General features: G+C 39.5%; 1 protein-coding gene across 1 annotated transcript in view; it reads left to right on the top strand.

The window, feature by feature from the left end:
- LOC126183565 (PH-interacting protein) overlaps positions 1-18,362 on the top strand; it is a 273,245-nt gene that overhangs the window by 163,891 nt on the left and 90,992 nt on the right. The window contains exons 14-15 of the mRNA XM_049925643.1: positions 69-294; positions 11,152-11,307. Of these exons, the coding sequence (XP_049781600.1) occupies positions 69-294; positions 11,152-11,307 (382 nt within the window). The remainder of the gene's footprint in view (positions 1-68; positions 295-11,151; positions 11,308-18,362) is intronic.

Genomic DNA, 18,362 nt, shown 5'->3' with positions numbered 1-18,362 from the left:
TTATAATTTTTATAGTCTAATAAATAGACATTTTTTTAACAATGATATTTTGTTTCTTACTCTTGCAGTTGCCAAAGGAAATGTTTTTCCACACAGATTATCGGCCTCTTATTAGAGATGATAATCATCACGTGTTAGATGAGCAAACTCAAATAGCACCACATTTGATGCCACCTCCATTCCTTGTAGATATTGATGGAAACCCTTATCCACCTTTTCTGCAGCGTCTTGTACCTGGTCGAGAGAACTGTCAAGGAGAACAACTCATTCCAAATGTTGCCTGGCTTGCTGGAGGTAATTAAGTAATTTTAGTCAGTGTTACATGTAATTTAAGGCTGCACATGAAACATAAGATTAAATTTATATGTAAAATTTCAAATCCACAATTAAAAAACAGTTTACCTATGTTTAAAGGCAATTGATAACACTGCATTATGGAACAGCAAAGGTAGTGGTTGGAGGGCAAGTATAGGAGGTACTCCATCCCAACTTTCCTTGTTGCTTCACACACTCATGTTTGCACTGTATGCATCAGTCATCAGCAGTTGGAAGCCTTCAGCATGAAGATCCACATGTGTTGAGTCGAACCTATAGTCCAGGTAGCGTAAGAAGATTCCTGACAGTTGCAGTGGGCTGGGCACGACCACTTCATGCGCCTACCTCAACTGATCACATATTGCACTTTTGTAAATGCCCCTATGGTAATGCATCAGTGTTATGACAGCTCTATGGAAGATTATTGTTTCACCAGCAGTCATTTGTGCATCACAGATGAAAGCTGTCAACAGCACTCCCAGCTCTCAGGGATCATCTTATGCTGACTTGACTGTAGCAAACTATATCATTCAACAGTGCTGTCAGACACATGTTGCACAATTTATTACAAGATGTTCTCCTGAAAATGACATAACTGAAATTGGCAGATACGTTCTGATTATGATTTTATAGCCAAAGGAAAGAATGAGTCCTAACCTCTTAAGTATGGCTGCCAGACCACATGTCAAAGAAATGTTTGAAAATACTCTACTGAAAATTTAGCCATCGATCCAGTCTTGAGACTTTCCATGTTAATGTATTCTTGTGTGATATATATAGTAAACAACAAAATACACTATCATTACTCATCTGCTAGAATACAAACCAATTTCAGTTTTTATTACATGAAAATAGAAGCACCCTGTAGCTTTACGGGTTAGTTTTGATATTGGTACAAATCTGAAAATGCAAGTCTTTTGTTATGCACAAGTAACATTGAGAAACATCCCAGCACAGTCAGTGGCAGCTTTTGTGCCTCATATCAATAATTTTTGGGAGGGGAGAGGTAAGGAAAAATGACAGGGAAGGAAGCAGGAGAGGGGAGGAGAGGAGAGGGGGGGGCAGGGAGGGGTCGGCTTGTGTTAATATCATTGTGAATGGCAAAATACGTCGGGGGTTTAATGTCAAATAGTTCTAGGTACACTCATTACTTGTCATTGTCCGTTACAGCTCTGCCTTTTTTTTAAAATTGGTACTGAATTGGTACATCTGTGTGTGTAGTGGAGCAGGATTAGAGTTTGGTTTGTGAAGATAATTTTTTTTTATAGGGTGAGGGGCAGCTTGTACTTACCCCATCCTCCCCCTGCGTAAATTCATGTTTAAAGTTACAAAGAAACTTGTAAATCTTTTGTATGACTCAGTTTGTGTGGCTTGTGTGTCGTATAACAAAATCATGTTAACTCACAGTCAAGAATAGCAATCCTACATGACAAAAATCCCAGCTCTCTTCAAAAATATACTATATGTGCACCTTGGGATGTAACATTGGCTTCTAGGCCAGCAGTTGGCATTGCTGCTACTGCCAGAACAATTGACATTGGCTCTCTTACCACACTAACACTTACTGCCGCATACTAACAATGAGATGCCTGATGTTGGCTGTAAGGACTCAGCTACTCAGATTGCACATGTGCACAGAGCACTTCCCTCTTCCTGTGTCCTTCACTCCTCTGCCAGTGGACATCCCATGACATGATCACAGTACAATACTCATGCAGCAAAGGCATAAGTTACTGTTGCATAGAAACAAGAGTTGCAGAACCATTCCAGGGCAGTGTGAATGAAGTGCAGTGATCCCACAGTAAATGTTGTTTGTGATGTATGTCTCTTCAGAAGTCATTTCTGCGTATAGTGTTGTCTGGATGGCACCAGTTGCAGAAATTATATTGTGGCAACAGTGTGCACTTAGTCACAAATGGAGCCAGATAGGCCAAGGCTTCTCATTCTCAGGGGAGACGAGGTGTGGGAGAACTAACAATTCCCTGCCAGCTGCCAGTTTCACTGCTCCCTGTAGTAGCTACACTGAGCATCTCTGTACCTTTAATTGGTTCATTGTCAGTGTAATTTTCAGATTGTATCTAGCATTTTAGTGTTTGCATTTGTGTGATTAAGAGTTACGACAAGTGTGAAAATAAACAAAACCCATAAGTTGTCAAGTCTGTTCAGTGATTAGCTTTCTAATTTCAAGATGATGTAAAGTGATATTGCTTAGGATGTGAATGTTGCACACTGAACAAAAAGAGGCAGTGGTATAATTAGTAGTTAAACCATACATGATCATAGGAGAAGCAACAAACCTAACTTTTAAGCATATAATGATCCAGAATGAGTGAACAGGAATTAGAGAGGCAGTCTTCCCTTCATGTTTAGTCATATTCCCATAGGATTTGCAGGAGTCTTTTGCTGAGATACACTGATGCACCAAAACATTATGACCATCTTCCAAACAACGTGTCGGTCCTCCTTTGGAATGCAATACAATAATGATTTTGTGTGGCGTGGATTTGACAATTCCTCAGTAGGTTTCCACAGGTATGTGGTATCTGATGTGTATGCAGTAGCAATAAGTTATGGACTGGTGGATTGAGACTATTGAGCTGCCATTTGATAGCATCCCAGATGTGTTCTGTTGGATTTGAATCAAGCATATTATGTGGCAAAGACAGCGTGAGGTGTTTTTTTGCCCCCTTCAGACTACTTTAGCATGAGTTTGGCCTTGTGACATCTACAGCTACCCTGCTGGAAGATGCCATCATCATCGCTGAAGACATCAAGCATGAAGGAGTGCAGGTGCTCTGCAATAATTTTTATATAGTCCACAGTTGTCACTTATACCGTAGGTCTCATAGAAGCACAGGTGAATGTCTTCCATAGTATAATACTGCCTCCACTTGCCTGTGTCCTTGGCACGGTGCACGTTCTGAGCAACTGTTCATCTGTATTACAGCATATCCGGACATCATCATTGAATTATATGTAATAAGAAACATAAATTGTCTGATAATGTCTGATCCACAGTCCAATCTTGGTGATCTTGTGCTCACTGCAATTGTAATTTACAATCTTATTCAGTCAACATGGGAACACACAGGGGGATCATCTGGCTCAGACTTCCATATTCCCCAATATGCACTGAGCGATGTGCTTTGTAACACTTGGGCTTGCTCCAGCCCTATACTATCATCAGATCTGCCAGAGTGTGCTGCATATACTGGTATGTGGAGCAAGCCTCCGACCAACCCCTTCTGTGATGAGGCAAATGTCCAACACTTTGTCACCTACTTGTTGTTTCACTATACTTCAGCTAGTTTCCATAAATGTTTCCATAGATGTTTGCAATAGTACACACTACCAGATGACCAGCTTCACCATTTCAGAGATGCTTGTTCCAAGGCCCAGGACCATAAGAATCTGCTTTTCGTTTTGATCATGGTCAGAGATGATCCACTGCTCTATCCTTCTCTGCGCAAACACATACTCTATAATTGCTTTGATGTCAAGTGGATATTAAGTGCAGAGGAAAATTGTGGCACATGGTGTATTGAACTAAAGCATGTGCTTTTGATGAATTTTGAGGAACCTGGGACAACTATGTCTTCAAACTTATATTGTTAAACACTTACAAATAACAGTGAGCCATTCAAAGCTGATGGCAAGCAAGTTGTGAATTACTCTTCTTTGCAATAATATGCATTTCTGCCATGGCAACTAATGCTTTTAAAAAATTCATAATTTATTTTCTCGGTCTTTTGCTTTGTATCTCTAATCACATACCCATTAACTGCAATCCTCTTAGTGAACTTTAAGAATTCTTTTATATCTCAACAGTTTAAGGATACTAAAGACTTAAAAATTCAGTACATAACTGAGATGCAGGATTTTGTTCAGAGGTTGTGAAATAGCTTGTTTCATAATTTTGGGAATCTTTAATAGAGATTGGATATTATAAAGCAAAATGATGTTGTTGTTGTTGTTGTCTTCAGTCCTGAGACTGGTTTGATGCAGCTCTCCATGCTACTCTATCCTGTGCAAGCTTCTTCATCTCCCAGTACCTACTGCAACCTACATCCTTCTGAATCTGCTTAGTGTATTCATCTCTTGGTCTCCCCCTACGATTTTTACCCTCCACGCTGCCCTCCAATACTAAATTGGTGATCCCTTGATGCCTCAGAACATGTCCTACCAACCGATCCCTTCTTCTGGTCAAGTTGTGCCACAAACTTCTCTTCTCCCCAATCCTCTTCAATACTTCCTCGTTAGTTATGTGATCTACCCATCTAATCTTCAGCATTCTTCTGTAGCACCACATTTCGAAAGCTTCTATTCTCTTCTTGTCCAAACTATTTACCGTCCATGTTTCACTTCCATACATGGCTACACTCCATACAAATACTTTCAGAAATGACTTCCTGACACTTAAATCTATACTCGATGTTAACAAATTTCTCTTCTTCAGAAACGCTTTCCTTGCCATTGCCAGTCTACATTTTATATCTTCTCTACTTCGACCATCATCAGTTATTTTGCTCCCCAAATAGCAAAACTCCTTTACTACTTTAAGTGTCTCATTTCCTAATCTAATTCCCTCAGCATCACCCAACTTAATTCTATTACATTCCATTATCCTCATTTTGCTTTTGTTGATGTTCATCTTATATCCTCCTTTCAAGACACTGTTCATTCCGTTCAACTGTTCTTCCAAGTCCTTTGCTGTCTCTGACAGAATTACAATGTCATCGGCGAACCTCAAAGTTTTTATTTCTTCTCCATGGATTTTAATACCTACTCCGAATTTTTCTTTTGTTTCCTTTACTGCTTGCTCAATATACAGATTGAATAACATCGGGGAGAGGCTACAACCCTGTCTTACTCCCTTCCCAACAACTGCTTCCCTTTCATGTCCCTCGACTCTTATAACTGCCATCTGGTTTCTGTACAAATTGTAAGTAGCTTTTCGCTCCCTGTATTTTACCCCTGCCACCTTTAGAATTTGAAAGAGAGTATTCCAGTCAACATTGTCAAAAGCTTTCTCTAAGTCTATAAATGCTAGAAACGTAGGTTTGCCTTTCCTTAATCTTTCTTCTAAGATAAGTCGTAAGGTCAGTATTGCCTCACGTGTTCCAGTATTTCTACGGAATCCAAACTGATCTTCCCCGAGGTCAGCTTCTACTAGTTTTTCCATTCGTCTGTAAAGAATTCGTGTTAGTATTTTGCAACTGTGGCTTATTAAACTGATTGTTCGGTAATTTTCACATCTGTCAACACCTGCTTTCTTTGGGATTGGAATTATTATATTCTTCTTGAAGTCTGAGGGTATTTCGCCTGTTACATACATCTTGCTCACCAGATGGTAGAGTTTTGTCAGGACTGGCTCTCCCAAGGCCGTCAGTAGTTCGAATGGAATGTTGTCTGCTCCGGGGGCCTTGTTTCGACTCAGGTCTTTCAGTGCTCTGTCAAACTCTTCACGCAGTATCGTATCTCCCATTTCATCTTCATCTACGTCCTCTTCCATTTCCATAATATTGTCCTCAAGTACATCACCCTTGTATAGATCCTCTATATACTCCTTCCATCTTTCTGCTTTCCCTTCTATGTTTAGAACTGGGTTTCCATCTGAGCTCTTGATGTTCATACAAGTGGTTCTCTTATCTCCAAAAGTCTCTTTAATTTTCCTGTAGGCAGTATCTATCTTACCCCTAGTGAGATAAGCCTCTACATCCTTACATTTGTCCTCTAGCCATCCCTGCTTAGCCATTTTGCACTTCCTGTCGATCTCATTTTTGAGACGTTTGTGTTCCTTTTTGCCTGCTTCATTTACTGCATTTTTATATTTTCTCCTTTCATCAATTAAATTCAATATTTCTTCTGTTACCCAAGAATTTCTACTAGCCCTCGTCTTTTTACCTACTTGGTCCTCTGCTGCCTTCACTACTTCATCCCTCAAAGCTACCCATTCTTCTTCTACTGTATTTCTTTCCCCCATTCCTGTCAATTGTTCCCTTATGCTCTCCCTGAAACTCTGTACAACCTCTGGTTCTTTCAGTTTATCCAGGTCCCATCTCCTTAAATTCCCACCTTTTTGCAGTTTCTTCAGTTTTAATCTACAGGCCATAACCAATAGATTGTGGTCAGAGTCCACATCTGCCCCTGGAAATGTCTTACAATTTAGAACCTGGTTCCTAAATCTCTGTCTTACCATTATATAATCTATCTGATACCTTTTAGTATCTCCAGGGTTCTTCCATGTATACAACCTTCTATCATGATTCTTAAACCAAGTGTTAGCTATTATTAAGTTGTGCTCTGTGCAAAATTCTACCAGGCGGCTTCCTCTTTCATTTCTTAGCCCCAATCCATATTCACCCACTATGTTTCCTTCTCTCCCTTTTCCTACACTCGAATTCCAGTCACCCATGACTATTAAATTTTCGTCTCCCTTCACTATCTGAATAATTTCTTTTATTTCATCATACATTTCTTCAATTTCTTCGTCATCTGCAGAGGTAGTTGGCATATAAACTTGTACTACTGTGGTAGGTGTGGGCTTCGTATCTATCTTTGCCACAATAATGCGTTCACTATGCTGTTTGTAGTAGCTTACCCGCATTCCTGTTTTCCTATTCATTATTAAACCTACTCCTGCATTACCCCTATTTGATTTTGTGTTTATAACCCTGTAGTCACCTGACCAGAAGTCTTGTTCCTCCTGCCACCGAACTTCACTAATTCCAACTATATCTAACTTCAACCTATCCATTTCCCTTTTTAAATTTTCTAACCTACCTGCCCGATTAAGGGATCTGACATTCCACGCTCCGATCCGTAGAATGTCAGTTTTCTTTCTCCTAATAACGACGTCCTCCTGAGTAGTCCCCACCCGGAGATCCGAATGGGGGACTATTTTACCTCCAGAATATTTTACCCAAGAGGACGCCATCATCATTTAATCATACAGTAGAGCTGCATGCCCTCGGGAAAAATTACGGCCGTAGTTTCACCTTGCTTTCAGCCGTTCGCAGTACCAGCACAGCAAGGCCGTTTTGGTTATTGTTACAAGGCCAGATCAGTCAATCACCCAGACTGTTGCCCTTGCAACTACTGAAAAGGCTGCTGCCCCTCTTCAGGAACCACATGTTTGTCTGGCCTCTCAACAGATACCCCTCCGTTGTGGTTGTACCTACGGTACGGCTATCTGTATCGCTGAGGCACGCAAGCCTCCCCACCAACGGCAAGGTCCATGGTTCATGGGTGGATGTTAACATGTAAGAATATAGGACACACTATTATTTATTCATGACCATAATGAGTCAGCACCTAGTTTTGAAATGTCTTTTGTGAACAGTCATTAGTCTGACTGTCAAGTCATTAGTTAAACTACAGCATGTGAAATTTTTGTTGGAGGCCAACTGCTGTGGCTGAGCGGTTCTAGGCACTTCAGTCCAGAACCGCACTGCTGCTATGGTCACAGGTTCGAATCCTGCCTGGGGCATGGATGTGTGTGATGTCATTAGGTTAGTTAGGTTTAAGTAGTTTTAAGTTTTAGGGGACTGATGACCTCCGATGTTAAGTCCCATAGTGCTTAGAGCCATACATGTTCCACTAGAATAGATTATGCTATAATCAACAAAGATGTTATAGATAAGGTAAATTACAGTAACTTAGATTTTCTTTATTCTGACCACTTCTGTCAGGTGATAGAATACAAAACTTCAGTTGTGCCTAAAATAACAAAAATTGTGCTACAGAAACGAATGCTGAATACCTCAAATATTAATGATCTTAAAGACAAACTAGTGAATGAGAAATGGGATTCTGTGTACCAGGTAAAAGGGTCAGATGAGAAATGGAATGAATTCTACTCAACCCTATTGCATCATTATGAATATAGTTGTCCAGTCAGAGAAATCCAGAAGGTAGTTAAACACTGTCAAAATGGAAGTAATCCTAGACTAAAACTCCCAACAAATCTGATTAGGCTCAGGCAGCAAGTACATGATCTAAACCAGCTTTATAAAGCTACTACTATGTAGGTTTTCAAGGAAAAATACAATAGGCCCAAGCAAACTTTTAAACTGAAATTGTCAATCTAAGGAAGCAGATTAACAGCAAAACAATAGAACAGTCTGACAATATAAGGAAAGCATCTTGGAAGCTGACTGACAAATACCGAAAAGGTCCCAACAAGATGAACATGGAACCACTCAGAATAAGACATGATGGTAACATTATAAAAAACCCAGATATTACATGTAATATTTTTAATAACTACTACATTTCTGGTGAACAATCAACGCATATTACAGATTCACAGATAGAGATCCAATGCCATCTCACCCAGTGTACCGAATTTGAATTTGAGGAAGTGAATGAGCAGGAGGTTCACAGGGCAATATACATGCTAAAGAAAAAAAATTCATCTGGATGGGATGGCATATCCAGTGCTATTACTAAAGCATGCTTAAAAGAAATTTTTAAACCTCTTATTCACCTGATTAATTGCAGCATTAGAGAAAACATGTATCCAACGGTTCTAAAAATGTGTGTAGTGAAACCAGTGTATAAAAAGGGAGGTAAGGAAGAAGTCTCCAACTATAGACAAATGTCATTAATTCTCACTTTTAGTAAGATATTCGAAAGCATTATCCTTTCTCAACTAAGTGCCATTTTCACAAAACATAAACTGCTTGTAGATTCGCAGCATGGCTTCAGAAAAGAGCTAAGTACAACCACAGCAGTTACACAGTTCATCCATGAAGTTTACTGTCTGTTGGACCAGAAGATGCAGACTGCAGGTATATCTTTGGACCTGACGAGAGAACTTGATACGGTAAACCATAGGGTACTTCTTAAAAAGCTAAAATCTTATAGTATTGGCGATCAAGCCATGAATCTTCTAACCACGTACCTGTTGAATCATAAGCAAAGCACTAAATTGTCATACAAACTAGATAATAAAATAATGAACGCCCAGTCCACCAGTGAACCTGTATTACAAGGTGTACCACAGGGCTCAATCCTTGGACCCTTCCTCTTCCTTATATATATTAACGACATTGCACAACCCATTAACTCCCATATTGTAAGCTATGCAGATGACACATCTATCTTATTCTATGGGAGTGAATCTAAAGAACTAGAATCTCTTGCTACTAGTGGTGTAACATAAGTAACAAAATACTTCAATGATCAATGACTCAAGGTGAATGTCACCAAATCTCAACTACTGACATTTAAAACAGGCAGTTCTCATCACAACAATATGAATAGTGTGTGTAATATCTCTCCAACAGAAAATGGTAACTGTAAATTCCTGGGTGTATATGTTGATGAAAATTTGCGGTGGACATACCACATTAATCTCGTATGCAGAAAAGTCAGTAGTGCCATATATCTCCTCAGCCAGCTCGCAAAGATAGTTCCTAGCCAACCACTGAAATTGGTATATTATGGAACACTTTACCCCTTTCTCAACTACGGAATTGAACTATGGGGCTGTGCAGCTGATGTACATTTAAAAAGAATACTGCTACTACAGAAAAGAGCAATAAGACTTATACATGGGATGGGACATAGAGATTCACGTCGTGAAGTGTTTGTGCAGCACGAATATCTGACAATATATTCTCTGTACATCTTCAAAATAGTTGTATTTTTTATAAGTCAACCAACAGAAGCTATCAAGGGCAGTGATCTACATGATCACAACACTAGAACATAGTGTAACTATTTCCATAACAGAACAACATTATGACTGATAGAAGTCCATATATCAATGGTTTGATTTGGTATAACAAGCTACCAAACTCTCTAAGAATGTACACAGGAAATGTTTTTAAAACAAAATTAAAATCTTTTCTAATAGAAAAATGTTTATATTCTTTCAATGAATTTTAAGATAGTGATTGTAACATGAGGCATTAGCATATCAGTTGTAATGTGATAAATGTAAAAAATAGACATAAGAAGCAACAGCTACAGAATATAATGTATTTTATAAGTAGAAATATAACCATAGTATTAAGTCTGACGTTTGCAAAAGCCATCATTACGATGGCTCCACGCAAAGAAAATGTAAATAAATAAATAAATAAATTGAACCATTTTTGTTGGAGTTTGGGGAATGACTTTAAGACACTGCACTCTTACATTGCCTTTTAGTCTTGACACGTGTAAATGTTATTTAACAAGTCTTAAGTATTCTGTCTTTGCTAGCGATCTTATGCAACTCAGTGGCTGACTAGCAAAAATTCCCATGGTTTAAAAAAAAAGAAGTTTTATTTTTAGAATTCCTTTTGCAGTTGTTGTTGTTCTTCTTTTTTTAAAATATAAAACTGGACTTGCAAGCTAAAAAATTTATCAGCATTCTGCAACCCTATCTGATGTAAGGTTTAAAACGTCGATTAATATACATGACTCTTATGTTCACTGGAAATTTGTCTGCATCATTCTGTTCATCTGTGCATCTTTTTAAATATCTTTATCTAATGCTCTTCTAATGGCAAGGTCACTCAAAAAGGAACCCAGAACACAGGTGGAGAAAATGTCATTGAAAAGGAACCTTGAAACATAGATGGAGAAGTATAAGAGAAAGATGTTAGTGTGATCTCTTGATGGATGTTAGTGTGATTTCTTGATGGATCCACACTTTTATTTGTCAGAATGGAGGAAAATGCTGAAAAGCCGAAACAAGATGACTAGACCAAGATTTTAGTGCAAGCCTTTCTGTTTATTTCTCAATTGAATTTGCTCCAGAACACCCTGCAAAAATAATAATATCAAAGTTCCTTGAATTTTTGAATGGGGTGGTTTTATCGTGTAATGATATACTGATTTCAGGACATCAAGAAGTTATTGAAGGTCTTCCAACCAGTGAACCACGTTCAAATATAGACCAAATGATTGCTGCTCTTGCAAATCGTCAATTGGGTTCTGATGGTTCTGCAGCAGCAGAAGCTGGTGAACAATCAAGGCCAAATTTAGCACCTAGAGCAGGTATGCTTGCAATTGTAATGGAAGATGTATGAAGGCTTAATCTTGCTTTTGATGCCCAGTTGGTACCAGAAAAGTTAAATTTATGGTATTCTGTGATTTTATAAGTCTGAAAATTCATTTCATTTCTGTCATTTTGAAGAAAAAAGTGGGGGTGAGTGTGGAAAAGGGGGGGGGGGATGGACACCTGTTTTAAAAGCAGTATAGTTTTTTTTTAATTATTTATTTATTTATTTAACCTTTAGATTCATTCTTCTTAGATGTGAAGAGAGGCTGTTCAATAACTTCTTAGCTTGCACTATTGAGCCAGTTAGTGTGGTTATTTAAATAAATGGAGTGCTTCTTGTGTCTACCAATTAGGCATTTATTTGGCAGGAACTTTTGGAGACAGCTCTGGTATTCACCTTACAGCCAGAGGGAATCTTTCAAAACCCTGCCCAAAACTGCCTTTCTTTCCATGTGTTCTGCTATTCTGACTATTGCTATTATAGTCTCCAGGAATGTAGCAGATAGCTCTCAAGTGGACCTTGACACTGCCACACCAGTAAGTGCTTTAACTCCATCCTTCAGATCCATGTAGTGTGTCATATTGGGCCTTGGCTGGTTTCACCATCTTCTGCTGTGATATTTTTTTGTTTTCATAGCATTAGCAGTGACTGCTGCCACTCCACTCATTCAGCCACCCTTACTGATGCTATTAGTTTGGTTTTCTGAATACTGACAGGAAAAAAAGAGATCATTGATGGCTTGCCACTTCTCCTTTGTTTCATCTTCTCGGCTCCTCCTGCACTAGCTGAATTCACGTGGTCTTTTTTCTTGTCTTGCAACTTGTCATGAGTGAGACCAGGGCCTCAGAAGGTCTTGCAGCCATACCAACATGTGAAATTTGGCCCTCATGCAGCTTACTTGGCACATGTTTTCACATTGTCACAATATTTTTTGCAAGCTCTTCTCGAAGGTATTTTAATTGGAGTGACTTCATGTCGAATCCCACCAGAAGATTCTCCACCTTGATCTGAAAGTCCAAAAGCTTACTCAGCCCATAGACTTGGGTTTGATGCTTCCTCTGCCACTTGTGTGCAGTTGTACACACTACCAAGGTAAATAGTGAGAGTCTTACTACTCTGGCTGTGCAGCTTGACAGCCACGTAGCTGAATCTGACCTTTCTGGACTGTTTCCCAGTCTCACAGCCTTGAAAACTCGCTCCAACTGTTTGGCACCTTCTTCCTTCAGAGCATTTTGTCCGTCATTGAGATGATGTACTTAGTGGTGTGCAAGTAGGAGAGCTGATGGTGGGGCAATGCACGGTGGGAAGGAGCAGTGTACCGTGTGGTATTATAGCCAATGGTATCATTTTGTGGTGTTTGCCTGTAGTGTGCATGTAAAGCATTTATTCTTATCATGTTACTTTACATATGGTGAAGGTATTGACCCACTGTAGTGGTTATTACGAGTGGCATAAACCAAACATGTCAAGTATTAAATTAAGTAGTGACAGTAATAGTTTTCTGATCATCTAATTTTTATTTGAGGAATAGTCAAAAACAGAAAAAGTGGCCCAATGTGGTGCTTTCCCATAGTCGCAGGTACCTGGGTAGGCAACAGCTGCAGTGTGTGGCTTGAGACAAAGAGAGAGAGCACACTGGTGACACCTCAAAGTATTGTGTGTCTCTGTCTGTGCGCAATACATAATGCACCCTTCTTCTTATTTGCACATCACTATTGTAGAGGCTTTGTGGGCATGTAGCCGGACATATTGGTTACCTGTATTTATAGTAATGTGTTAATGTCCAGAGACTTGACACTGAACTCAGATGTCTCCCAATCATGGCAATAATTGTGGGATTCTAGCCAGCTTCTCCCTCTGTACTAACTTTACACAGGAGGAGCAGGCAGTTATATCTTGCTGTTCTTCTTCTCAGTGACTCTCAGGTGATCAGTCAGATGAAGCCCATTCTCCCTCACAAAACTGCCCACTTTTTCTTGATTGTTTCACTCATGTGAATAGTTGAATAGAACAGCCAGAAGTCCTCTCACTTTATTCAATATCTTTCTCATCCACTGTGTGTGTTCTTGTTCATGTTGCATGTTAACAATGACAATGGTACGTCCACTGTTAGAACAGGAAACAAGATTATGTTGTTGAGGTGTACATCATACATCTATCCAACCTGCTCTCTGTATCAGAACTGTAATATAGTTATAACAATGCAACCATGTGAAGGAACTTGTAGTTGAGTGTACTGTGTGTAAGAGCTGAGGTATGTGATAAAGTATTGCTAAATGTGCAAAATCTCAAAAAGATTTGTCTGATGGGGCATATAAACCTAATAGTTGCCTTATAACATCTAACTAGTCCTGAGCAGTCGGTGACCTGTGTGTGTACAAGTGGATTAGGAAATATAGAATAGGAAGAATCAAATATGTTCTTTTACATGATATCTCTATATATTGTGGAGGTGATTCTGAAGCAGAGCTGATATAGTAAAATAAACTAGTTTGGAGAACAAAGTTCTACATATTGCTGTGGTGGTGGTGGTGGTGGTGGTGGTGGAAAATGTTCTTAAAAGTTTCATGACACTTTGTAGCTAGTATGATAAATTTATTTTAATAAGGATACTCTTAATAAATTTAAGATTGGAGGATAAAAGTTGCGACCAGGTGCTTTCACATAAAGCAAATGTAATGATAAATCGGGAAGTTCTAGGGAAGAGAAACATAATTGATGCTGTGGTGATTTAAGAATTGTTAAGATTAAGAATCATAGCATTCCTCAATATTCGTAAATAAATATGTGTTATTGCTACTGATATGGTCAGGCTTGCAGTAAGAATTGTCAGGAAACAACTTTTGCGCATTAAAAAAGCAGTGAAAAATGTTTTGGTTTTATAATAGCATAAATGCAGAAACAAATGGTACTGGAAGGGAAAAGGTTAGCAGTTTCATAACTTTGTCATTGTCTCAGTATGTAGTGGCACTTTCTGTTGGTGTAGGAAAATATTGGTACTGGTCACTTGAGCCTAGTGATGCAACTCCACTGACCTGAAGGCCCTGAGACAATTGATGTGAGATGCAGCATATTTAGTTTGGGTAATGAAGGCTACTTGGTGGTGCCCAGATATGTTAGCTAGTGAAAACCACTAGATGATGATCTTGTGTGAAAATGGGCAATTGTGCAAGCATATAGAGTTTCATTACATGCAGTAAGCTCCCAGAACAAAATATTAGTCTCCCCTTAAAAGAGCAGACTGGTTACTTTGGAACACAATAGATGATGTGGAACTGATACCAGGTAGTGATGTGACAGTCCACGACTTACGTAAGGTAGGTTCTCTGCTATCATGCTGAATGAACTTCGAGGGACCAGGAGTGGTATAACGATCGTATCACAGCCAATGACCCATCTCATATCCTTGGTGTCTCAGCGCCTTGCTACTATGCTTTGTATCTTGGCGCCTTGCTACTATGCTTTGAGTGTGACATGAAAAAAAAAAAAAAAAAAAAAACCCAAACCATACAATACTGTTATGACACCTATCTGTTTTACTTTGCCAGCACTGTACCAAGTTTACAGCTACCTTGCTAGAGGAAAGAATAAACAGAAGCACTATGAGACAGAAATTAAAAGGAAGAGAAAAGCTCTGTGCACAATTTGGGTATTCTCTGGATGTCAAACCACATAGTGTAGATCCCTGGAGGACTCTTAAATGCATAATTCACATATCAACACTATTTACTACAAACTATGCCCTAAGTTGCCTACTATGTACATTCACCTAACTTTCCCTGATACTAATGGCTTTCCACATCTTAGCCGAGCATTCTGGCTGTCGTATGCCATCTCTGCTGGCATATTCGACATAACACGTCATGTGATGTGGTGCATGGAGGAACATAAACTGGTAGGTTACATTGTGAATAAACATCCGGTTTCATTGATCATTCCTTGAGCCATTCCAAGATTCCACAACTGAGTCTGTACCTGACATAATCAGTAGGATAGTGGGAAGAGGGCAAACCCAGGAACAGATACAGGGTCCCCACAAGTGGTTATAGAATGCATGTGCTGCTACGTACTGTGCTGCCGATGATTGCAGGGACTCTGCCAATTGCACTTCTGACTCCACTTGTAGCACTTGTGGTTGTGCTCTATTGGAGAATGGTTGGTCAGGGTTAGTCAGAAGCCATTAGAAAACAGTACAATCCCCTTATTAATTCAGTCATTCACATTACAAGCTCAAGTCTACATCTGGTAGTGCTGGAAGGAGGGCCTTGACCTGAGGACCCAGTGGCATAGTGTAGCAGTAGGCTATCAACAGCTGCTGTGCTTAGTGCAGCTCAGGCGTGACATGAACTTCCATAGTTAACATGCCCAGCCGGTGGCGAAGCTACGTTAGGTTTAATGAAATGAAATGTCGTGTGGCTAGAGCCTCCTGTCGGGTAGACCTGTTGCCTGGTGCAAGTCTTTTTAGTTGTTGCCACTTTGGCGACTTGCATGTCAATGGGGATGATATTATGACGAAGACAACACAACACCCAGTCCCTGAGCAGAGAGGACCTCCAACCCAACTGGGAATCAAACCAGGGCCCCTTTTCTTGGCATTCTGCAGTGCTGACCACTCAGCTATAGAGGCAGATGTTAGGTCTAATGTGGCAGGCTGACGTGGCCCATCGAGCACGCTGCGGCTGTGTGGCAGCAATTAGCACTGGCAGGCATCGCATTGGCTTGTTGGATATGGCCTCAGTTCAACCCTCACCCCATCAGTCAGCAGCTGGACCCACTGGCATGTGGTCCTGTTAAGACAACAGTAGATTTCTGGCATTCCCCAAGGTAGCATTATAGGCCCTCTGCTGTTCCTTATATATACAGGGTGAGTTCCTTAACATTACCACTGGAAACTCCTCCCAAACCACAAAAAACACTGAATAACCAATTCCGCAGACCGAAAGTGAGGAGAGGGGCTGGTAATTGGTTAATACAAACCACTGAGGTATGCACAGAAGTATGATTTTAAACACATACTTTTTTTTTTAATGGAAACCTGTTGTTATTTTTAGCACAACTGAAAATAGAAACAAATACATAATCAATGCCGTTTCTTACAATGTAAAATTTTAATTACATCCAAAGTAATTTGTAACATAAAATTCCCACTTGAGTAACTTCTCAGATTTCAGTCGTGTGTATCGGAGAGAACCGAATTACTTAGGAATACAAAAGAACATGATGTAACATAGTTACAGAAGAGACATGAACAGTATGTTACGTCCACATGCTAACATTTTTATTAGTCTTTTTATCTTAAGAATACTGTATGGCACTGATTTGTTAGAAGAAAATGTACATTAACATGAGAATGTAGTTAAACTTACAAATTTGTTTTTTGTTTTCAATTACAGAATGTAAAAGAGTGTGCTCTGACATTTCAGGCCAATAAATGGTCCAAGTGGTGCCCATCCTTTGCTGTACACATTTGCAGTCCACCACATAATGAATGTCTTGCACAACACAGTATATCTAGTGTAATGTTGCCACAGACTGCCTCAATACGATGTTTCATATCCTCTGGGGTTGTAGGCATATCATGGTACACATTCTCCTTTAATGTACCCCACAGAAAGAAGTCTAAAGATGTAAGATCAGGAGAATGGACTGACCAATTTATGCATACGCCACATCCTGTGAAACGCCCATCGAACATTCTGTCAAGGTTCAACCTAGTGTTCAATGCCGAATGTGCAGGAGCACCATTATGTTGATACCACATATGTCTGCGCATTTCCAGCGGGGAATTTTCTAGCAGTGTTGGCAGATTATTTTGTAGAAACTTGACATATTTGGCAGCTGTTTGGGTGAAATGAGCACCAATGGGATAGTCGCCAATTACTCCGCACCATACATTTAGAATTCCACAGTCGCTGTCGCTCTACCTGTGGAAGCCAGTGACGATTGTCGACGGACCAGTAATGCGTGGTTTGTGAAACATGCTTCATTGGTAAACAGGCAGAACTGCTATGTATCTTCTGTTAATGCCCACTGACAGAAGTTCACTTGATTATTAAATTCATCAAGGACACATGATACAGGTGAAATTTATTACGATGAAATATGTGCCATACACTACTTCGACTCATTGCACTGCCTCTACTGATGTCACATGAACTCGTGTGGGTTCACAGCAACAGCAGCTAACACTGCATCTGCTTCTCCTGTGATGGGTTTGTTACGGACCCGTTTTGCATGTTACGATCATGCCTGTTGCATACAGTTGTTTGTAGATGTTTTCAAATGCGTGGTGTGTTGGATGATCTCTGATCTACAGTAGTCCATTACAAACAGTATTGTAAGGTGCTTAAAATGATATTAGGAAGGCAAAGAGTATGTGGTATGCAAATAGAATAGCTAATTCACAGGATAAAATTAAAACCATATGGTCAGTTGTGAACAAAGTGTCTGGTCAGCAGCACAAGGTCGACTATATAAATTCAGTTCCCAGCAAAAGTATTTCTGTTACTGATAAATCAGATATATGTACAGTATTTAACAATCATTTTCTGAGCATTGCTGGTGAATTAAATAAAAATTTCTACAGGAAATCATATAACTTTCTTGGCAAATGCCTTTCCGAGATTGATGTCTGAAATAGTCCTCTGTGATACAGACAAGAGGGAGATTGAGTCAATAATTAAATCACTGAAGGCTGAGGACTCTCATGGTTATGATGGAGTGTCTAGCAGAATATCAAAGTACTGTGCTGCACATGTTAGCCCTGAATTTAGCCGTATTTGTAATTTTTCCTTTAGGAATGGTCAGTTTCCTGAGCGATTAAAGTACTCAGTAGTAAAGCTGTTTTATAAAAAGGGAGAAAGGGATAATGTAGATAATTTTAGACCTATTTCTATGCTATCAGTGTTTGCAAAAGTTATTGAAAAGGCTGTGTATGTAAGGATAATTGATCATTTTATATCACACGATTTGCTATCAAATGTACAGTTCGACTTTAGAAGTCCTTCAACAACTGAAAATGCTATAGTCTCTTTTCTCTGTGAGGTACTG

Source organism: Schistocerca cancellata, chromosome 4, assembly GCF_023864275.1.
Source record: "Schistocerca cancellata isolate TAMUIC-IGC-003103 chromosome 4, iqSchCanc2.1, whole genome shotgun sequence".
NCBI classification, from domain to species: domain Eukaryota; kingdom Metazoa; phylum Arthropoda; class Insecta; order Orthoptera; family Acrididae; genus Schistocerca; species Schistocerca cancellata.
Note: the sequence above shows the minus strand (reverse complement) of the source record. Positions and strands in the feature narration are given on the sequence as shown.